Here is a 23,216-nt window from a genome sequence, read left to right on the forward strand (position 1 = left end):
GCTTCTCAGCTGGGGCACATTAACCCTGCCAACTCTGACTACAGGAAAATTCAAATCAAATTGCCCTAAGTGCAAACCAAGGCTTTATCTCTTGGACTTTTCTTCACGGTGATAGTTCTTAAATACAGAGTTATCCTGACTGAACTTCCTTCTAACAAAGGCTTAGGAGGAAGAAGTACGAAAAAGTAAGCCATTGTGTTTATTTGTTCTAGGTAATATTTTTTATCTCTTTATAAACACTGATCTCTATTTGCCTGATCTCAATGTACTCAATTCTGCCAGATATGTTTTGTCCTCATTTATAAATTAAGAAATAGACTTTAAAAAACAAACCAAAAGCAACCTAGGCTTCTCTGCGGAGTTGAACACGCTGTGCAGAGCTATACCTTGGTGTCAGCAGCAAGACAATGCCCCCACCAAGATGTTTCCCTGTGAGATCGAGGCCAGCCTGGTCTACAAATCAAGCCAAGGCTACACAGAGAAACCCTGTCTTGAAAGAAGAGGAAGAGGGGAAAACAACCCTGTCTTAAAAAAACAATAAACAAACAAACGGGCTGGAGAGATGGCTCAGTACTTACAGCACTTACTGCTCTTCCTGAGGACCTGAGTTCAGCTCCCATCCCTCTTGTCAGACAATTCACAATCTATCTCACAATCACTCATGTCACAAAACTCACAGCAGACAATGCAGGCAACTCTAGTTCCAAGAGATCCAATGCTCTATTGGTTTCTGCAGGCACCTGTCACTCATGGCACACACAGCATGTACATGAATGAAAGTAAATCCTTTTGGAAGGGGCGGAGTGGGTTTTTTTGTTTGTTTGTTTGTTTTTGTTTGTTTGTTTTTTGAGACAGGCTCTCTTGGTAGCCCAGGCTGGCCTTGAACTCATGTAATCTTCCTGCCTCCCCTTGTAAGTGTTGGGATTACTGATGTGAGCCACCATACTTCATTGCTTTTCTCTTGGTTTTAGCAGTGTCTGGCTGCATACTGAGGGAAAGAGGGCTCTATAAAAAGCCCCAGAGACTGCATAGCCAGCCAACGCCGGGCCTCCCCCTCTGCCTCTACTATTACATCATACCCCAGCTGGGGTCGTTCTACACAAACCTGAGTGCTACAATCGTGTGCCCTGGCTTTAGGAGTCATCGTTTGTGCAGCTCCATGCACACAAAACCAATTCAATCCTTCACTGTGCTTTGCTCTTGTTCCTGGTTTTGCCTCAGGAGACTGGATTGTGACCCTTGGGACAAAGAAGGAAAGGTGTCACTGCCTGGCAAGGACTTCAGAGTCATGCAAGTCTTAATTCAGCTGGTGCCCAAGCACATGTGCTTCCCTCCGTTTGTCTGTTTGTTAGAGACAGGGTCTCATTCTGAGCTTAGGCTGGGCTCAAATTTATAATCCTCCTGCCTCTGCCTTCCTACTGTTGGGTATGCAAGTGTATGCCACCACAACCAACCTTCAGGGCCTTCTTTCTTTCTTTCCTTTCTTCCTTTCTTTCCTTTTCATCTGTTTATCTCATTTTTAACTTAACTTCCATATATAGTATGTCCTTTTATGGCAAGCTACCATAAGCCCCGTTTAAAAGCAAATGAAATTGATTTTATAATTATTGAAAGGAACCATAACACAAACATACATTTCCACAATGAGTAGTGATGTTTTACTTTTACATTAGCTACATGTGCCAAGAGTAGAGGAAAGGATCCATCCTAAGTGGAAAAAGAAATGCTGCACAGTCTTTCTACTACAGGTTTCAAAGTATTGAGCTGTGAAATTCCTAGGAGCTTAAATAAAAATTTTCTAAACGAGAAATGTATTTGTCATTTCTAAAGAACTCTCTGAGCATCCACTAAATATAAGAGACTGAATGGTACAGGAGACACCTGACTTATGGAAACACATGTTTGAGTAGCCTGAGTTTTAAAGCTCTAGGACCAAGTAGGCCAGGAACTGTGACGGAAGGGATGGTATTTGGAGGTGAAAAGCTGAAGTGGAGACAGCTCTTACTGAAAGCTCAAGCCCAGCTGCTAAAGACTGGCTAAAGCTATTCTGTGTGACAGCCCTGGGAAGACCTTCATGTTTTAAATATCATACAGGTTGTCCTAGACTGGAAAGAGAAAGGAGGCTTCCCTAGCAGCTGGTACCCCCCAGGAGCTACATTAACAAATAAAGACAAGTTCCTTTCTGAGTGAAAGTGCTCCTGGCACCACCACAGTGCACAGGGAACAGAAACACCACCAGGCAGCTAGAATGTTACAGATGCAGAAATGGAAACAATTTCTAGAAGGAAGCCAGGCACACACTTCACAGAGGCCTTAGGTTCTGCCACTTGTAAGAAAGCATATTAAATTGGGAACAATTCAAAGTTGAGGACACATCAGCCTGAAAAGGGACTCACTAACCAAACAGGGTAATTTATGCATAAAATAAAAAAAAATACTAAAAGTTGTGACCCATTCAAAAATTCCCAGATCCAAATCCACACAATATAAAGAAAGAAAAGATCCTCTTTACAGCAAAATAGCAACAGGCAGACAGAAAGAATGGTGGACAAACTACCACTGAGCAGGTGAAAATTGTCAGTGGGTGCTAGGTCGAGGGCAGTGGCTCTCAGCCTGCCTGGTGCTGCAACCCTTTAATGCAGTTCCTCATGCTGTAGCGACCCCCAACCATGAAGTTATTTTGTTTCCACTTCATAACCGTAATTGTGCTACTGTGGTGAACCGTAGTGTAAATATCTGTGTTTTCCAATGGTCTCAGGAGACTCTTGTGAATGGGTCCTTCAACCCTGAAGGGGTTGGGACCCATAAGTTGAGAACAAAAGGATTTTGAGGGATCGGCTATTGGCGAAATTTAAGAATACATTCCCACAGAAGAGGAATCGAGAGCCGAGGGAACAACGGTGAAGTCACAGTGGAGACCTAAGTGACCGCCACCTAACTAGTGACCAAGTCTAATGTGTCCAGAAGGCAGGCAGCAGCACATAATCTGCGAGGTGGAATGTGGCAGGTCATGTCTCTAAAAATCTTGATGAGGCCTCACAACTGAGTCTCGTGTCCCAAGTGACATGCAGATCCAGATTAAGATCTTCCTACACAATGTAAGGCCTTTCCCTTAACTTGTCAAAGCACAGATGTCAGGCGAAGGGCCAGGAAACTGCTCCTGACTCAGGGAGTCTGAAGAGGAGTGATGACGTGTGTTCAGTGAAAACGTGAGGGACACGTGTGGGGACTGTCAGTGCACCCCAACGAGGCCAAGGACTGGAAGGCAGTGCATCCACACTAACGTCCTGATTTGGAGAGCTGCATATGTGGAAGCATGTCCTTGTTTGGGTGAGGTGCACTGGAGTTTTTAGAGATGAGGCAACCTGCTGGCATCTTGTTCTTAAAAGGCTCCAAAAAGACAAGACATACTATGGGGAATAGGCATCAACTGGGGAACTGTATGAAGCAAATAGATGAGCCCTTTTCAGGCTTCTGAAAGAGTTTATGTGCCTTTGAAAGTATTTCAAAATACTTTTTCTTTATTGACCCCAAAGGACATACCGTAAAGACACAGGTCTAGATCTCAGGAAATAAAGAGACCAAGAGACATACTTTGACCCTACAGGGGAAAATCTTTTGTTTGTTTGTTTTCCAAGACAGGGCTTCTATATATAGTCTTGGCTGTCCTAGATTCACTTTGTAGATCAGGCTGACCTTGAACTCACAGAGATCCTCGTGCTTCTGCCTCCTGAGTGCTGGGATTACAGGCATGTGCCGCAGCCCACAGCTTTGGTATATTTTTAAATAGCTTAATAACAGTTCCTTAGCCAGGTTGTGGTGGCGCTCACCTTTAATCCACGAGGGAGGCAGAAGCAGGCAGATCTCTGTTTGAAGCCAGCCTGGTCTATAGAGCAAGTTCTAGGACAGCCAGGGCTACACAGAGAAACCCTGTCTTAAAAAAGAAAAAAGATAAGAAAAAAGAAAAAAAAAGTTCCTTCCTTGTCCTCACTCCTGCCCACCCTCCTGGATCTTCCTCTGGCTTACTGCTCCCTCTTGGGGAAGATGGTGTTTTCAGGGCAATAATGTAAGTAGTTCAGAATGAAATTTAGAATCCAGACCTGTGAGTCAAGGCAGCAGTACTCCAACAGATCTGCTTATAAGCTCATTAGTGAAGAAGCCTGCAGAGAAGCTTGCCCTTAAGGTGCCTGCACTGGCCCCTTCTGCTCCCTCAGGAACAGGCATCCTCCCTCCCACACTTTAAAAGACCGCTTTTCCAGGTTACACTGCTAGGAATTCTCTGTCTCTCCATGGAATAAGCACCAGAGAGCAAGTCAATTGTTCTTTCAAGAAAAAGTGAGGGTTGGAGAGATGGCTCAGAGGTTAAGGGTACTGACTGTTCCTCCAGAGGTCCTGAGTTCAATTCCCAGCAACCATATGGTGGCTCACAACCATCTATAATGTAATCTGATGCCCTCTTCTGGCCTGCAGATGTACATGCAGGCATGCACTGTATACATAATAATAAATAAATAAACCTTAAAAAAAAAAAAAGAAAGAAAATAAAATGAAAAAGTGAAGCTAGGCGGTGGCCCACATCTTTAATCCCAGCACTCAGGGAAGCAGAGGCAGGTGAATCTCTGTGAGTTCAAGGGCAGCCTGGTCTACAAAGTGAGTCCAGGACAGCTGGAGAAACCCTAACTCAAAAAAGATACAAAAGCAAGAAAGAACAAAATGAAGTAATTTCCCTAGAGGGGCCTAGTATGCCAAAACCTTTTCTCCTCCTGGACATTTTCCTCCCCATCCTTCCTTGCACTTAACTTGTCTTCACACACTAAAAGCTAAAGTTTTCCTAGAAAGAAAACTCGGAAACAGCTCAGCTATGCTCTCTCTAATCTGAATAGAAAGTTTTCACAGAAACAAGTCTTGTATCCTCGCTGCAGCTGGGCTCTGCAAAGTTGGGGCAGGGGGTGGGGTGGGGAGGAAGGGGGAGAGAAAGACAGAGGGAGAGAGGGAAAGAGATGGAGAAAAAAAGAGAGGAAGAGAGGGAAGGGAGGAGTTCTGGGAAATTCTATCCCAACTCTCTGGGTAGAAAGGATAAAAGCCAGCAAAGTGGCATCAATCTGACATAATAAGGCATTAAAGCTCTTAATCTGATTAATCTAAATTTAGATACTTTACATCCAGCCAAGTAAAGAAATAAAAGGCACTTTTAAAAAGAAATGGATTTTAAAACTCGAAGGCTTTTATGAATACATAACCAAGACATTCTTCCTCAGAACAATTCTGATGCATCAATTAGCTGGACGTGTGAAAAGCAAAACAGCTCTGAAGTCCTGCTTCCATCTTCCGCCCAGAGAACAGAGCCTCAGGGAAGAGAAGCCCAATTCCAAAGCTTCCCACAGCCTCGCAGCTCAGGCTGGGGAACACATCCAAACCATTCATTAGCCAAGAGAGGGCAGAAAGTATGCTGCGTAAGACTGCCGCTTCAGACAGGGACAGCGGATGCCAATGGCTCCCCACGCCGTGGCCGACTTCCTTCAGGGTTTTGGTCTGAAGTTGAGAGGATCATTATGCACAAGGGGACTTTATCAGAAACCCTGACTTACACAGCTCAAAGCAAGAGTAAAACCACCATCTCACACGTTCTCTGTCAGGCCTCAAGTTCCAAGAGCCCAAGACCACCAAAGACCTGAATCTTCAAGCCCAGAGAGGGCCTGTACAGAGACTGGGTGCCCCACAAGGGTCCCCAGCAAGTTCTGGGAGGCAGACAACACGCACCTGCTTCACACCCATCATTATCATCGATTCCCTATACCACAGGGGCAAAATCCCCATTATCCTACGGGCTGTTTGCTCACATGCAGGGTAAACTCACCTTGGGCCTTACAACTCTCATGTGTGGGGAAGCCATATTTCCACAGGAGCCTCACGCTCTTTAAGAAAGGCTGAGGCGGGACGATCACTTACGGTAATGGATGCATTCTGCCTTGAACCACACAAACAGACAATCATCACTATTCACAGAGTGTGCAGGATACCTCAGCTCCTTTTCAAAGTGTGCTGCTTCTTCTAGCAGTCAAGTAAGCTCTCTCTACTACTGAGCCAACCCCCATCCCTCAACTCTTTTTATCAATGCCGTGGTGTGTGTGTGTGTGTGTGTGTGTGTGTGTGTGTGTGTGTGTGATGTGTGTGTGCACGTAAGAACATTTATGCATTGTGAACATGCCTGAAGAGGTCAGGGGACACTTTACAGAAGCAATTGGTTTTTTTCCTTGTTCTGTATGGAATCTTGGGCTTGAATTCAGGTCTTCAGTCTTGTTTGTTTGCTTTGTTTTGTTTTTGAGACAGGGTCTCTCTGCATAGCCCTGGCTATTCTGAAGCTCTATCTGTAGACCAGGCTGGCTTCAAACTCACCGAGATCTACTGAGATTAAAGGTGTGTGCCACCATGCCCAGTTTAGGTCTTCCGGTTTATATGCCCTACTGCATCCCTTCAAAGACAGGTGATAGTTAAGTGGGCAACAGTCTGTAGACTATTCTCCACAGGGGCCAATGAAATGCTAATCCTAACTGCAACCTGGACTGACCAGCCTCAGGCCGGTGGGTAGAATGGCTTACATAAAGAGTGGCTGAGCACATGAACTTTAAGGACCTATTTCTCATACATCGATGGCACTGTGCTCTAGTTGGTACTGCATGAAAGTCATTCTTTGGGACATGAAAATAATAATTTTGGATAGGGCATGAACCCTAACTTCAGCCCAGCCAGGTACAGTGCCTCATGCCTGTAGCCCTAGCTACTCTAGAGACTGGAGTATCAGGATTGCACAAGCTTAGGAGTTTAAGACCACCCAAGCAAGCAACAGAAGGAAAATCCACCTCGGAAAAGACAAGCAAACAACAAGGAACACTGGGAACATTGTCTGCAAAGCAGGGCCTGGTGGGTCTGCCCCGGCAGCTGGTGCAGCGCTGCAGGCAGCCCCGCCCTCTCCACTCTGCTGCCACAGCTGAGAAAGTGGAAGCTAAGGAAGAGACTGAGGAGCCTCACATGGACACAGTGGTGCTGGGATTTTGAGCAAATCTCTTTTTCTAACGTCTTCAACAAAAAGTTGGACCTGTAAAAAACAAGAGTGGGGTGGGGAACCTCAAGTCTAACCAACCACCCATCAAAAGCGCATGTTTAAAAGGATCCAAGTAGCAAAATATAGGTGATTCTACAAAACTCCAAATCTCTTAGTGTGTGGAAATGTTCTTCTGAAATGAAATTAAATTGCATTTGATTTCACAGCATCATTCTAGCTTCTGCCAGAAATAACATAATAGATATTTGCCCATTATATACAAAGCAATTCCATAAGCACTACTGGACCAGGAACACAGATATAAAAACAGTCCGTCTCTTACACACTCACAATCCAGTAGGCACGGGAAAATAAACATACTATAGCTAGCATGCAAAAAGTAATCAAGACATAGTTTGCAATCAGATTAAACAGTGAGCACAAAGTGAAACATATTTTCCTTTGCTTCAACAACATGTTTTTGAGGTTTATTTTGAAAAGATAGTTTTGTTGTTTTCACAGTGCTAAGGCTCAATCTTGGGGCCTTGCACATGAAAAGTAAGTGCTCTACTGCCGAGCAGCATTCTCAACCCTCAAAGACTGCTTTGGAGGGAGGCATTTACCACAGGGAGAGCTATTATTCTCTTAGCCTACTGAGGCAGAACATGGGAGAGAGCGAGTTCACAAACAAACATCAATAACTACACTGGATTTTTATTTAAATTCATAGTTTTTTTAAAAAGAGAATTTGTTTAATTTTAATGTCTGTGTATGAGTGTTTTGCCTGCATGTATGTATGCATGTATATATGTATGTATGTATGTATGTATGTATGTATGTGTATGTATGTATATGTATGTACCATCTGTCGCAGTACTTGAGGAGGCCAGAAGAGAGTATCAGATCCCTTGGAACTAGAGTTACAGAAGATTGTGAGCCACCACTGTGTGGGTGCTGGGAATCAAACCTGGGTGCTCTGGAAGAGCAGCCAGTGCTCTTAGCCTCTGAGTCATCTCTCCAGCCCCTTACATACATGTTTTCTTTACCGAAGTACTTGCACAAGCTCAGCATGGTTGCCTCTATGAACTCCCAACAATTAAGGCTGCCTGCATGAGGCCTGCACAAGACAACACCAGTCAATGTGCCAACATGGGGAAAGGTTCACAAAGCCCCAGTCTCACCGCTGAGGAAAAAGCAGTTTCTTCAGAGATAAGCTGTATAGGTTGCCCAAGCCTAGATGCTCAGCCCTAAACCCATGAACAGACATACAACACTAGTCAGATGCAGTAGTGTGTGTGTGTGTGTGTGTGTGTGTGTGTGTGTGTGTGTGTGTGTGTGTGGTGTAGTGCCTAGAAGAAGAGGAAATATATTTGAATTTAAGAGGAGGATGTGGGGGAAGCATGAAGGGATTGGAAGAAGGGAAGTGTTGAAATAATATAAATACAGGATACTCACACGTGAAGTTACTTTTAAAATATGGTTCACAATTTCTAAAATTAGAATAGTGTATCCGGCATAATCTTAGAAGACTTTTTAAAGAATAATGTAAAAATCTGGGCATTTCAAGTCTATAATCTCAGTACTCAGGAGGCTGAGATATAGTAAATTCTTTGCCTCAACAAACAAATAAAACCCAAGGCTGGAAAACAAAGCAACCAAACTGAAATAAGTACCAATAACTTGGTACTGCTAGGTAGGCCTGTAACTCACTGTGTAGCCTCTAACTTGTAGTGATCCTCCTGCCTCTGCCTCCTGAGTGCTAAGATTATAGACATGCCCCATGGACTGTGCCTATAATCCCAGTGCTCAGGCAGTAGAGGCAGGTACACAGAGCAAGTCTGAGTCTAGTCTAGGCTACAGAATGAGACACACTGCCTCAAAAACAACAGAATTACTCAAAACTAAACATGGTAAATGATAATAAATGTGTGAAGTGTGACACTTAAAGGCAGTGTACACTACAGTTTGAAAACAATGTTTTTCCTTTTAGGAACAGGCATACCTTTATAACCTTTGTAATAGTAGGCGTCCCTGTGCCATGGGAAACAGATTTTCTCAGGCAAGGATGATTAGGGAGGTAGAAGACAGACTGAAGGGGAAAGGGTGCAAAAAAGGCTCAGAGAAGCCATTTCCTCCCATGCTTCTGATCAGCAACAGGGGTCCCTAAAGCCTTGAGGCTCAAGGATTCGTAACTAGGTGAGGAGTCTGAGGAAGGAGTGCCACACCTTCATTGAATGAGATAAGGTCTTCCATTGCAGTGAAGCATGGTTCCAAATTAGGACTCATTTGTAACAGTCTGCAAAGACTGCATTTATATTCCCAAGCCCGGTCAGGAAAGCACAGGAGCCACAGAAGCAGAGCTGGGCCTGGAGCCTGGAGCCTGGAGCCTGGGTCTAGACTTGGCTCCGGTACAGTGCTGTTTTGTCTCACAGTCCATCTTCCAGTTTTATTCTCCCCCTCCCCTCCAAGCCCATGCTCCCACTTGCTAAGGCAATGTTCGCCACCTCCCACCACAGGCTAGAGCCACATTGTACCTACACCCAGGCTGTAGTGTGCACTGTCTCTAAGGGTCACAACTTGTGAGGTGGGCATTATCACTCCCCCAGCATACAGTGAGGTACAAGTGATCCCTTTTTGTTTGTCGCTTTGACTTTTAAGATAAGGTCTCACTACGAAGCCCGGGCTAGTCTCGAACTCTCTATATAGCTCAGATTGATCCTGAATTCAAGATCCTCCTACCTCAGCCTCCTGGAGTGCTGGGGTCACAGGCACAGCACCATTTCTGACTAAACTCTGTGATACAGATTTCTAGGACAATATCCATTTTCAGTGTTAGTGCCTGGCAACCCATCTGTACAAAAGAGTGACAAAAAGAGGGCAAAGAATGCTGAGAAACACATTTATCAGATAACAAGACGCAACCAGCTATAAATACCTGAGAATTAAAGTTTATTTTAAAAGGCCTATAATCAGGTTGGTGTAGTGGTGCACACCTTTAATCCCAGCACTGGGAGGCAGAGGCAGGTGGCCTCTCTGTGAGTTACGAGGCCAGCCTAGTCTACAGACTAAGTTCCAGGAGAGCCAGGGCTACACAGAGAGACACTGTCTTGAATACATGAATAGATAGATGGGTAGGTAGGTTAGGTAGGTAGGTAGGTAGGTAGGTAGATGGATAGATAGATAGATAGATAGACAGACAGACAGACAGACAGACAGGCCAACCTATAATCTAGCCATTCTACCTTCCTGTTTTCCTTTCAGCTTTATGTGTTACGTGCATATAAATTTACGAGAGATTGTACCTCTGCAGAGGGGAAGGGCAGGCCTCCAACTTCCTTTTGTCCAAAATACACAAGAAGGTGCTCTGTAATGATGGCAATTATAACTAGTTTTTCTTATAAGGAAAGTGTGAGCCAAAAGTATAATTCCCACACCTGGGAAGTGAGACAGGGTTACAGGTTTGAGGCCAGCCTGAGCTACATTTTGAAACTCTGCTGAAAGGAAAAGGAGAGAGAGAGAGAGAAGAGGAGAGAGAGAGAAGGAAGGACTGACATCCACCCAGGCACTCACATGTCTATTTAATAAAGGCTATTGTGGGGGTGGGGCACGTACCTGTAATCCTAGCAATGAGCTACAGAGACAAAGGGCGCTCTTGAAGGCCCAGTCTATCAGCTGAGGCTGAATCAAAAGCAAAGGGCAGCTGCTGCTTACCCGCACCTGACCGGGACTGCTCTAACCCTGCAGAGTATTAACGCCAACAATCCTAGAGGGAGGACGATCACAGCCCCCATCTCTAGATGAGGAAGCTGCGACACAACATAGCTATGGTGAGTTAAGACCGAAGGGAGGCAACGCAAATGCCAGCGTTTCAACCAGACACACATGAGTCATTCCAACTTCTTAAAATGGAGAGGTTTAGGGCAAACTGCAACAGCTAGAACGTCCACTGGATCATAAAATAAGATAAATGTGTTTCCTTCTTCTATTTTGTAAGTCTCTACCCTGCCTCTCCTAACAGGGTTCAATGCCTTTATCTCATTGCTTCTGAATGCTCTGGCAGGAGCAAAAAACAAAAAACAAACAACAAACAGAAATGACTTGGGCAACAAAGGGAAAACTGAATCAATGAATCTTCCTTTATGGTTTGGTTTTCTTTGCATAAGCAAAACTACTCTCAAAAATACATTTTAAAAGCTCTACTTAATCCACATCCCTACCATCGCCCCCACTACACAGCCCAGGCTAACCCGCAACTCACAATCCTATCTCAACCTCCTGAGCACTGGGGTTGCTGGCACGCACTGTCATACCTGTTCCAGCTACCCTTCCTTCCTTCCTTCCCTCCTTTCTTTCTTTCAAGCAGGAAGAGCTGTGTGAGACAGGGTTTTGCTAAGCAAACCTCGTTGGCCTGGAACCCCCTACACAGCCCAGGCTGGCCCCGAACCTAGCAGAGATCCTTCTAAGTGCCTCCAGTGCTGGATCACAGGCACACACCACCCGGCCTGGCCTTCCATCTACATTTATGCACTGACTTGAGTAAATATAAACCTACCAAAAATAAGAGGGAAATTTGGAGTTCTTCCCAGTTCTCTGTCATTTAAAGTGAAGGTTTTTTAAATGGTGTTATATATTATGACAAACGGTATAGAAAGAAACATAATAAATTGCTTTACTATGGTTGCCATCTTTTTAGTCCAGTGACTTCAAATTATAGTCAGTCCTTGATCTTCAGTTGCTCAAACACCACACTGCATTGAGGAGAGAAAGACTTGTTAAGAACTGGGTGCCCCTTTCCCTCATGTTCTGAGTCCCTATTAATCAGAAACCAACACTCACAAAAGAAAGTTGAGATGGCCTCCGAGTGACTTTGACCTTACCAAAAAGCTCCAACCAGCACAAAGAGGCCACTGTCCTTTATAGGCTGGTTCTACTTCCTACCACCTTTGCCCAAATAACTGGGACGACAGCATCCGTCATCTAGGCACAGAAAGAAATACTTAAAACTGTGGCGCAGCCTCACCCCCAAACATAAGGCCCACCACGATGACTGAGAGGCATGGTATGGGACAAAATCAAATTGTTCCCGATCCTGTTATCTGTGGCCTCCTGGGATTTTATAGCGATGGGCACATCCCAAAGGGTGAAGAAAGTTTAAGTACGCAAAAACTAGATCACGATGCAGTCAACCAGAAAAGCCAATTAAACAAAATACAAAGGTGTTTTTGTATGCCTTTAAAGAAAACAAAAGCCAACCAAGATGCTTGAAATTTTGAAAATCTCCATCGTTCTAAGTTAAATTAATTCTGATTTTTTATTTTTATTTTTAAGGAGTAACTCTGAAATAGTCATTTTAAAGTAAGAGCAAAACCAGAGGGCTTTTACAGCAGGGCGTCTTCTGGTGGAAGAAGTGACTGTTAGGGCATATCCTTTGGGCCCATCTAAAAGTATGAGCTGCCTTACTAGTGGCTCCCTGCTGGCCTCACAAGTCAGTTCCTCCAGTTTACCCCTAGACAGCAAGTCTCTGGATGTGTCAAAAACACAACTTCAGAAAAGGTAGTCACTACCTTAATAGTGCTCATTATCTCCTGAGGTAAAATCAGATCTTTAGCAGTAGTGAGGCAGGGACAGGTGGATCTCTGTGAGTTCGAGGCCAGCCTGGTCAAAAAAGGTGAATCCAGGACAGCCAAGGCTACACAGAGAAATCCTGTCTAAAAAAAAAGCTTTAAAAAGTAAGTGTGTGTGTGTGTGTGTGTGTGTGTGTGTGTGTGTGTTGGCCAATGTGTGACAGTCAGAGGACAACTTTAAAGAGTAGGTTCTCTCCTGATCAACTCATAGCACCACCAGGCCTGGCAAGAGGTACACTTACCAGCTGAGCCATATTGCTGGTCCCAAACAAGAGCTCTTTAAATTGCTATCCTGAAGGCCCGGTGTGGGCGGTGAACACCTTTAATCCCAGGTAAAGGCAAGCAGATCTCTGTGAGTTCGAGGCCAGCCTAGTCTACAAAGCCAAGTCCAGGACAGTCAGGACTACAAGAGAAATCTTGTCTTGAAAAAAACCAAAATAAATAAAATAGAATAAATTGCTATCCTGGGCACCAGAACAGTATCGTTCAAGGCCCTATGGAAACTTATAGTATGTCTTTAAATTCACCTTTCTGGAGTCTCAGACACATTTATGATATTAAACATGCAACTAAGAGTGTACCTTAAGTCCAAATTTCTCACCAGCAACTAAATTCATATTTCCAAAAGCGTTAGTAAAACACCTGTGTCAAACCCCAGAATCTTTGACTGCCAAATTAGACTCTTAGGACCTACCTACCATGGTTACACAACCCGAATCCACGAGACAGAGCCTGGGACATGGTATTTTTAATACACTCCTGAGGTTATTTTAATCTACACTGCAACTTGAGAATTATTTTAAAACCAAGGACATATCTGATGTTATGTTGTCCCCATGCCCGCCCCCCCACCTCCCAAGACACCTATCTCTGTGGACCGGCAGCGGCTTCTCCCTTTCATCAAAGTCCTAGGGAGACCAATTGAAGTTTAAAAGTAATCAAGGAGAATCAAAGATCTTGCAGTATTTAAAGGGATGTGGGACCTCTGGCACATCCCGGGGGGTGGGGGTGGGGGTAAAAAATCAAGCCAAGAAGGGCAAGTTCTTCAGGGGCTCAAGGCGGGCCGGCTGTACGACACCCCCAACAAGAACAACAACAAAAAAGCCTTCCTTAACTCCTTCACCATCAGCGTAAGTAACATCTCAGACTAATTAACTGCTGGCTCCCATTAGATATCCTGTTCTTTGGCAACTTCACAGGGCTGCTTCTTGACTGGATTGCAAGCACTTTACACACCCAGACCCAGCGCGTGCACACTCATCCCAGTGCAGTCCAAAGGCGTCCAGGACTGCAGAACACCCAGCCTAACATGCCTAGCTGACAGGACACAGTCCCCAAACTGCGCACCCTCAACTCAAAGCAACTTTCCCTCTCTCCTCTTAGCCTTTACGGATTCTCCCTCCGGGCCTCGAGTCCTCGCTACCTTTCCCGCAAGAGTATCCTCCCACCTCATCTCAGATCCCCGAGGCCCAGGCCCCGCGCCGCCCCGCGGCCCACTCCCACTGGCCGCCGCCTCCTTCTCCTCCTCCTGGGTTGTTTTGCTGACAGAGATGCCACCCTCCAATTTTCCTCTCTCCTTCGGGCCTGTCCTTACCCGCTGGCAGCGAGGCTTCGGAGACGTCGCCGGCAGGGCCAAGCTCGGCCGCGCCGCAGCCCGCGGGGGAGGAGGGACAACTGTGGCTGTGGGAGCACTTGATGTCGCGGAAGAACTTCTGGGTCTCGCGCAGGTTCTGCCGCAGCCGTCCCAGGTAGCGGCGGTAGCGGCCGAAGCCCCGGCACAGCTCGCGGATCATTCCGCCGCCTCCCGGGCCGGGGCCCGAAACGGACTCGCCGGCCCACTGCAGCCCGTCGGCCTCCATTGCTCAGCCCGCAGTCTCCGCGGCTAGCTGCGCCGCTGGCCCGGCCCCCTCCTCCCGCCCCCTAGCGCTCAGGGAAAGCGGAATCCGCCCCTCGACGCCCCAGCCCACACTCCGCGGGGCCTCCAGCCTCCACCACTGCCACAGCCGAGCAGCCAGGGCGCCCGGCGCTAGCCAGAACCTTTCTCCGCTCCCCAGCGGAGCAAGGGAAGAGCTGATCGAGGCACCGTCGCTGCGCGGGCTCCTGGGACTTGTAGTCTGGGCTGGGTGGAATGCCACAACGCCCACAGGGAAGCGCGGGAGCGGTGGAGCCGGCTGATCCCTGTGCTTGCTTACACTCGCTTCGTTTAAAATAAGTTCTTGCTCTGTACACAAGTCCCTAAGGGACGGCAGAACCTGCTGAGTCTGAACGTCGGCAGAAATGGGGTACCTCAAATCTAGGCGAAAGAATTTAATAGTAGGAGGAAATAGGAATGAGGCCAGACTATCTCTGTGGTCACCCCCAAATGGACACAACAGATACTAGAGAATTGATTGAAAATACCTTAGGAATAGTGAAAAATTCTTGTTTGTGTTACAGTCTACTTTTTTATTTTTCCTGCTCTAGATGTGGAAGGTGGGGTTGTGAAAGGGTGGGTGAGACCGAACAGGACAGTTAAGTTTCTTGTAGAGCTGGTTCGGTAAGGGGAAGTTGAGGTCTGTAGCCTTCTAAACTGTCTCTTCCCTCTCTTCTTCTTCTTCTTCTTCTTCTTCTTCTTCTTCTTCTTCTTCTTCTTCTTCTTCTTCTTCTTCTTCTTCTTCTTCTTCTTCTTCTTCTTCTTCTTCTTTCTTCCTCTTCTTCTTCTAACAGAATTAATCCACTTTATTTTTCTTGTAAAAACCCTTATGTGGTAGCCACAGCTGGAGCCTGGGTCCTCTGAACAGACACTCTGGTGTGGGTTTTCACAAGATGATCAGTGAATTCCTGATAAGGAGACTTGGTGAACACAGTTTCTTTCCAGAGATCTGGTGTCAGGTAGCTGTAGGTCTTGGAAATGTCATCAAAAGTGGCCTTGGCAAAGTTGCCCAGGGTGGCAGTACAGCCCCTGGCTGATGTGTAGCAGTCATCAATACCAGCCATCGTCAGTAGCTTCTTGGGCACAGGAGCTGAGACAATGCCAGTGCCTCTGGGGGCAGGGATGGGACGCACCAAAACAGAGCCACAGCGGCCTGTCACCTTGCATGGAACAGTGTGTGGCTTGCTAATCTTGTTCCTCCAGTAGCCTCTCCGCACAGGGACGATGGAAAGCTTGGCCAAGATGATGGCCCTCGGATAGCTGTGGCTACTTCCTTGGAACACTTAACACCAAGACCAACATGACCATTGTAGTCCCCAATAGTGACAAAAGCCTTGAACCTGGTCCACTGGCCAGCCCTTGTCTGCTTCTGCACTGGCATGATCTTGAGAACCTTGTCCTTTAGGGATGCGCCCAGGAAAAAGTCAATAATCTCGGATTCCTTAATGGGCAGGGAGAACAGATAAATCTCCAAGAACTTGATCTTCATATCCTTAACCAGGTGGCCCAGCTTGGTGACAGGGATCCACTCCTTGTCTTCGGCTTTACCTCCACGAGCCCTGGGGCCTCAACCACAGCCACAGCCTCAGCCACTAAGACCGCTGCTGAATCCTCCACAGAAGCCGCCTTGCCCTCCTAATCCTGGGCCCCCAGTTCCTTCGGGCCCTCCTGCTGCACCGGCGTCAACCGCCATTTGGTGTTTTTTTCTTCTTCTTCTTCTTCTTCTTCTTCTTCTTCTTCTTCTTCTTCTTCTTCTTCTTCTTCTTCTTCTTCTTCTTCTTCTTCTTCTTCTTTTTTCTTCCTCCTCCCCCTCTCCCTCCAAACCCCCCTTTCCCTCTCCCTCCCAATCCCCCTCTCCCTCCCTCTCCCTCCCCCCTCTCTCCCTCCCAACCATCTCTCCCTCTCCCTCCCTCCCCCTCCCTCTCCCCCCTCTCTCTGTACCTTGGCTGTCCCAGAGTGCTGGGATTAAGGATGTGCACCAGCTTGGCTTTAAAACTGATCATTGGGCATGGTGGCGCACGCCTTTAGTCCTAGCACTCGGGATACAGAGACAGGAGGATTTCTGTGAGTTCAAGAACAAAGAGAGTTCCAGGACAGTTAGAGCTACACAGAGAAACCCTGTCGCAAATAAATAAATAAATGTTTTTTTAAAAATTAACATGATTGTCTTAACTAGGCTTCTACCAGTGTGCCAAACCTCCATCGACCCAGACTGTCACAGACCCCATGACACACAATCAGGGAGGGGGGTCTGGACAAGTTGGTTTTTTAAAGCCTTTTTAGGTCTATAAATCTAGCTTCAAATTTTTTCACCTGTTCAACTCTGTATTTTGAGTAACTTGGGCTCTTAACTAACTGATGCCATTATATTAGATTAATTCAACAGTAACTTGTTGCATTTTTTTAGAAGTTCACCAGTTCAAATGAACCTACGCTTTGATGCAGGCTAGCTGGAAAGAAGGAGCCCCGGGTTCTTGACGATTTATGCCTGCCTTTGTGCATTCTCCACTGGTCATTGCTCCTCTTCGCGGTTGGATTCCCCATGCTTTCCAAAAGGCTCCATAAAACAGAAGTTCAAACACAGAATGGAAATTTCAAGAAAAGAAGGTTGATAGTGTAAGAACACTATTTAAAATAGAACAGGGCCTGGGTGTGGTGGCACATCCCTTTAATCCCAGCACTCGGGAAGCGGAGGCTTGTGGATCTCTGTGAGTTCAAAGCCAGCCTGCTCTACAGAGTCAGTTCCAGGATAGACAGGAATACATAGTGAGACCCTGTCTCTGTTGTAACAAAGCTATGCATGATGATTCCTCACACACAGCCATTTCCGGTTAAGAGGATCAGTTTTAAAGCCAGGCTGGTGCTGGGATCCTTAATCCTAGCACTCTAAGAAGCAGAGGCAGGTGGATTTCTGGAGTTTGAGGCCAGGCTGGTCTACAAAACGAGTCCAGGAACAGCCAACGTACACAGAGAAATGAGAGAGAGAGAGAGAGAGAGAGGGAGGAGAAGAGAAGAGAAGAGAAGAGAAGAGAAGAGAAATGCAGTACAAATTTCAGAAGCTATAAATGGTACATGAAGAAATGTAAATCTCCCTTAGTTTTTCTATCCCTGTCCCTGGTCATCTAGTTCCCTTCAGGAGGAAGTCACCAACCAGGCTTGGTGGTGCACGCCTTTAATCCCAGCACTTGGGAGGCAGAGGCAGGTGGATTGCTGTGAGTTCAAGACCAGCCTGGTCTACAAAGCAAGTCCAGGATGGCCAAGGCTACACAGAGAAACCCTGTCTCAAAAAACCAAAAAAAAAGAAAAGAAAAAAAGAATAAATTTACAAGCCTGGCATGCTGGTACACTCAGGGAGACAGAGGCAGGTGGATCACTGTTAGTTCAGGCCCAGCCTGGTCTACAGAGTGAATGCTAGGACAGAGCTATGGAGCTCTCCTCAAAATGAAAGTGAGGGTGTTAGTTTGCTCAGTTTTCATCTTCTAAGTTACTGTCAACTAAATGAAACCAGGCTGTGAAAAGGGGGGAATTATAGAAGAAGAAAAAAGATGAGAAAAAGTTTAATTTTTCCTGTGAATTGGGAAAGATAGAGAAAAATAATAATTTTTCTTGTGACTTGGAAATGATTGCCTATATCAAATTTATTTTTAAATTGTATTTATTATCACTGTGTATTTATGTGCATGATTGGAAAGGGTACACATGCCATGCATGGTGTTTGTGTGGAGGTCAGAGACGACATTTTGGGTTCTGTTTTCTCCTTATGTGGCTCAGGGGCCCCAGTGCCAAATCTAGCAATAAAATATACCACTTTGCAGCACAAACATGTTTGAAAATCCCTAGCTCTAGGTTAATGTTGCTAATGTGTTTCAAAACAATGCTCACCTTTTACTCTGCACAGCAACCACAGAAGTGGTTCTTTTTAAATTTTCATTAACTCGTATTTATTTTGTATGCATGGAAGGTGTGTGTGTGTGTGTCTGTGTCTGTGTCTGTGTGTCTGTGTGTGTATAGATCAGAGGGCAACTTGCAGGAATCAGTTCTCTGCTACCATGTAGGACCCAGGGATTGAACTCAGGTCATCAGGCTTGTCGGCGATGCTTTTACCCACTGTATCACCTCACCAGCCTCTATATGGCAATTTCTGACTCAGTGAACTTTCTACTTTGATTTCTGTGGTTGTGATACTGCCCATGACCAACATCAACTTACAGGAAGAAAGGGTTCCTTCAGTTTTTATGCCTCAAGTCAGGAACTCAAGGCAGAAACTTGGAGCAGAAGCCACAGAGGGACACTGCTTACTGACCTGTTCTCTGCCTTGCTCAGTTAGCTTTCTTTCTTTCTTTCTTTCTTTTTTTATTCTGAAATCTTTATTAAGGCAGCATGATAGAAATGGGCCACCAGCCCAAACCTTGTGGCCTGAGGAAAGACCTGTGTCCATAGGGCTTGCTCACTCTCCGGATAGCTCAGTCACCTCCACAGCACCCATCCCTTCTTAAACCCTCTGCTGGGAGATGAGGTGGAGGGCTAAGGAGAGAAAGGCATGGCCCCTTCCCAGGCTGTAGCAGCACCTGGGCCACAAAGCGCTAGCAGAGGGCAGGGAAACAGCAGCCACCAGGGTTACCACCTCTTGCTGGATACAGGCCTCACTGTACCCTCTTACAGTTGTAGTCAAAGCAATAAATTAAAATGACCATCAGCACCTGCCTCAAGATCCCTCAATCCCAGAAGCTAAGCAAAAAGCAAAGCAACAATTTGGGTTCTTGCTCTTCTGACCAAGGCCTAGACTGTTCCCTCTAAGAGCCGTTGGGAGTCCAGATTGCACAGTGGCCATCTTAGGTTGGCTCTTCATGCAAATCTTGTCATGATGCTTGAAGGACCTGAATCCAAATGCAGTGACCCTAGGAGGGACACCACCTTTGGAAGGTCCTGGGGCGTTTTGGCAATTGAGAAGATAAAGAGCCTCAGAGGAAGGCCTCCAAAAGGAGTGCTGGTGTGTGGATTTTACCTATCTGAATTTCTCTGACCAGCAAGACCCAAAGTTAGCTTTCTTATACAGCGCAGGCCTACCTATTTAGGGATGGTGTTGCCATGGTTGCCTGGGTCCTCCTGTATCAATCATCAATCAAGACAATGCCTCAGGCCAGGCTGGTTTGGGTAATTTCCCAATTGACACTTCCTCAAATGACTTTAGGCTATGTCAAGTTGACAGCAGTGGTTAACTAGGGCCACAACCTATGAGATGCTTTAGATTTTTGCAGTTATAACAAGCTGCCAAATGGTGCCAATGGCGCTGACTTAGACAACAAATGCAAAGGTACTAAATGGACTCAGCAAAGACTCTGAATTACAGAAATAAGTTTGACAGAGAAATTTGCATTAAAAGCCTAGTTCTCCATGTCTCCAATTTATATTCTCTTGGAGATGTCACTTACTTTTTAGTCTTTGTTCCTTATATGTAAATGAAAACTTTTATTTACTTATTTATTTACTACTTTATTTATCTACAGAGAGAGTTCCAGGACAGCCAGCACTACACTGAGAAACCCTGTTTTGAGAAAAACAAAAAACAAAAAAAAAAAAACCCAAAGTATTTTTTAACAGAATAATTGTATTTAAAAGGGCAACAATAGTGTCAAAGTAGGTCCAAGTATGTTTTTAAAGGAACAGCTGCAGCTGGGCATCTGTGGCACACACCTTTAATCCTAGTACTCAGGAGGCAAAGGCAGGCAGATCTCTGAGTTTGAGGCCAGCCTGGTCTACAGAGTGAGTTCCAGGACATCCAGGGCTACACAGAGAAACCCCGTTTTGAGAAACAAACGAGCAAACAAAAACTCAAACAAACAAAAACAGTTGCTTCCCCGCCCCCCACCTCCCTTTCCCTGAGACAGGGTCTCACTAGGTAGTTCTGACTGGCCTGAGCTAGATGGAACTGGCTAGATGGAACTCACAGAGATCCAATGGTTTCTGCCTCTGGAGTGCTGGCACTAAAGGCCTGTGCCACCACTCCCTGGAAAAATAGCTGCTTTTGTCAACTACATTCCCATTACTATAAACACCTCACCCTACCCCCATGCTTTAGTCGGTGTTCTGTCACTGTGAAGAGACACTATGACCATAGCAGCTCTTATAAAGGAAAGCATTTCATTGGGGCTTGCTTACAGTTCAGAGTTATAGTCCGTTTTTATTTGGGGAGGGAAATTCTGCAGCACACAGGCAGACATGGTGCTGGAGAGGTAGCTGAGAGGTCACATGTCAGGCAGCAGGAAGAGAGAGACACTGAGCTTAGCTTGAGCATTTGAAACCCCAAAGCCCACCCCCAGTGACACACTTCCTTCAGCAAGGCCACACCTTGCTAATCCCTGTCAAGTTGCGCCACCCTCTAATGACCAAGTCGTCAAATATGAGAACCCAGAAGTCACTCTGTCCCAGAGGCTGAGTGACTCAGCAGTCCCAATCTGGCACCAAAAGCCTGGAGGTTCCTGGGAAAGCACTGCTGTCAACAATGAGTGCCTGGAAATGCTGGTTCTGATATCAGTGAAGGAATCAGCTGCTGCCAAGTAACGCAGCTCAAGTGTCAAGAGGGAAGGTAGAGGACACAGAAGACAGACCATCCTTTTGCTGTGACCTACTTACCCCGGCTGCCACCTGAAGAAGCCACCCACAGTGTGGACAGACCACTGCACATCCTTTAAGGCAATCGGGACAGTGGCTCAGAGGACGCTCAGGTGATTCTGATTTGTGGCAGGCAGCCTTTCAGCCCAACTGAGATGATGCTAATGCTAATTTTGTGATGACTGCCGTTAAAAGGAAGGATTTGGTCTATAAAGCGAGTCCAGGACAGCCAGGGCTATTACACAAAGAACCTCTGTCTCAAAAACAAACAAACAAACAAACAAACAACAACAACAACAAAAAGAAAAGAATAAAGAAAAAGGAAGGATTTAAGGGCAGGAGTGATGGCTCACAGGTTAAGGGCACTGGCTGCTCATGTAGAAGACCTGGGTTTGATTCCCAGCATTCCCATATCAGCTGACAATTGTTTATAACTCCAGTTCCAGGAGGCTGGACACCTTCTTCTGACCTCCATGGGCAACAGGCTTGCATGTGGGACACATACATACATGCAGGCAAAACACTCATACAGATAAAAATAAACAAATATGAAAATGATAAAAGGATCCACTCTTCCTGGTTCCTTCCTTCCGTGATGTGGGTAGCCTCCGTCACACTCTCCTCATTCTGATGTTCAGCCTCACTCAGGGCCCAGAGTCACCTCAGAGCTAGTGCTGTCAAGGAAAGCTTTGAAACTCTGATGGATTTCGGAAATAGGTCTGCCCTTGACTATGTTTGGCAAAGCTGAAAACGTCAACAGAAAATTAGTACCAGAGAAGTGGGATCATTTGGGTGGGACTAGGAAAAGTTTGGAAAAGTGGCCTAAAGAAAGCCTGAAATGCTTAACCTCAGTGTGCAGGTTTGAATGGGAACAGCCCCCATAGGCTCAGAGATTTGAATGTTTGAGTCCCAAGGTGATGGACTGTTTAGGAAGGGTTACAAGGTGTGACCTTGTTGGAGGCGCTCCTGGGGGGGGGGGGTATGGCCTTTGAGGTTTCAAAGGTCCAACCAGGCCTGAATGTCGTCCATCCTTCCCACCCCCACCCCTGACTCCTCCCACTTGCCTACCTCTGTCTTCCCATCTCTTTGACTGCACGGCTGCCTGCAGATCAGAGTGTAAGCTTCTAGTTGCTGCTTTAGCTCGATCCCCCCCCCCCCCACCCTGTCACCATTCTGTTCATGGTCTTGTAATGTCCAAGTTGTAAAACCCCCAAAGACCACCAGGAATCAGTCCAATGCAAATCACACAGGGTCTCGTTTATTTCAAGCTCAGAGCCTGGACCGCCAGGCCCCTTGTGAGGAGGGGAGATGGCAGCCTCCAGTGCTAGGAGAACAGGGTTTTTAAAGGAAAAACTGCGGGTGGTAGTAGTGGTTTTCAAGCCTTGCTGTCACATGATAGGTTAGGGTACAGGAAAGTTGCCCTTTAAGGTAATTGGCTAGGGGACCAGGGCTAAGTGAGGGGACCAGGGCCAGACTGCAGGAGGGAATTTTTCACTTGTCCTGGTCACTGTGACCTGTAGCTCTGATTGGTTGGCCTCGGGTGCAAGCTCCTAAGAACGGTTACTAGCTGTATGTTTGTGGCTCTCCCTGGAAACTCTGGGGTGGGGGTGGGGGTTGGAGTCAAGTTCTCAGGCCCTAAACACAAAATGGCGTTGGTTTGGTCTCTACAGCCTAACTGTCTGAAACTGTTTTTGTTTTTGTTTTGTTTTTCCCGAGACAGAGTTTCTCTGTATAGTCTTGGCTGTCCTGGACTAACTTTGTAGACCAGGCCGACCTCTAACTCACAGAGATTCACCTGCCTCTGCCTCCCAAGTGCTGGGATTAAAGGCGTGCACCGCCACCACCACCACCTGGCTTCCTCTGAAACTGTAAACAAGCCCCAATTAAATGCTTTCTTGTATAAGAGTTGCCTTGGTGATGGTGTCTCTTCAAAGCGATAGAACAGTGGTTAAGACACTCAGCTTAATGAAGATTCAGATGGGACCTCTGAAAACCGGAATACTGGTAGGAACTTGGACAACAAAGC

The 23,216-nt window shown here is 46.1% G+C and overlaps 1 protein-coding gene and 1 pseudogene across 3 annotated transcripts in view; both read right to left on the minus strand.

Annotated features, from left to right (window-relative positions):
* DSTYK (dual serine/threonine and tyrosine protein kinase) overlaps positions 1 to 14,976 on the minus strand; it is a 54,932-nt gene extending 39,956 nt beyond the window's left edge. Inside the window, exon 1 of one of the 2 annotated variants that reach the window (XM_084783544.1) lies at positions 14,261 to 14,976. In XM_084783544.1, the coding sequence (XP_084639670.1) occupies positions 14,261 to 14,525 (265 nt within the window). In that variant the 5' untranslated portion in view covers positions 14,526 to 14,976. The remainder of the gene's footprint in view (positions 1 to 14,260) is intronic. The other variant, XM_084783545.1, reaches the window with a different exon arrangement.
* Positions 14,977 to 15,369: 393 nt separating this feature from the next.
* LOC311593837 (small ribosomal subunit protein uS5-like) lies at positions 15,370 to 16,271 on the minus strand (annotated as a pseudogene). The gene has a single exon. The product of its transcript is annotated as a small ribosomal subunit protein uS5-like (transcript).
* Between the last annotated feature and the right edge of the window lie 6,945 nt (positions 16,272 to 23,216).

The sequence above is a fragment of the Acomys minous genome (assembly GCF_964271855.1).
Source record: "Acomys minous genome assembly, chromosome: 1".
NCBI classification, from domain to species: Eukaryota; Metazoa; Chordata; class Mammalia; order Rodentia; family Muridae; genus Acomys; species Acomys minous.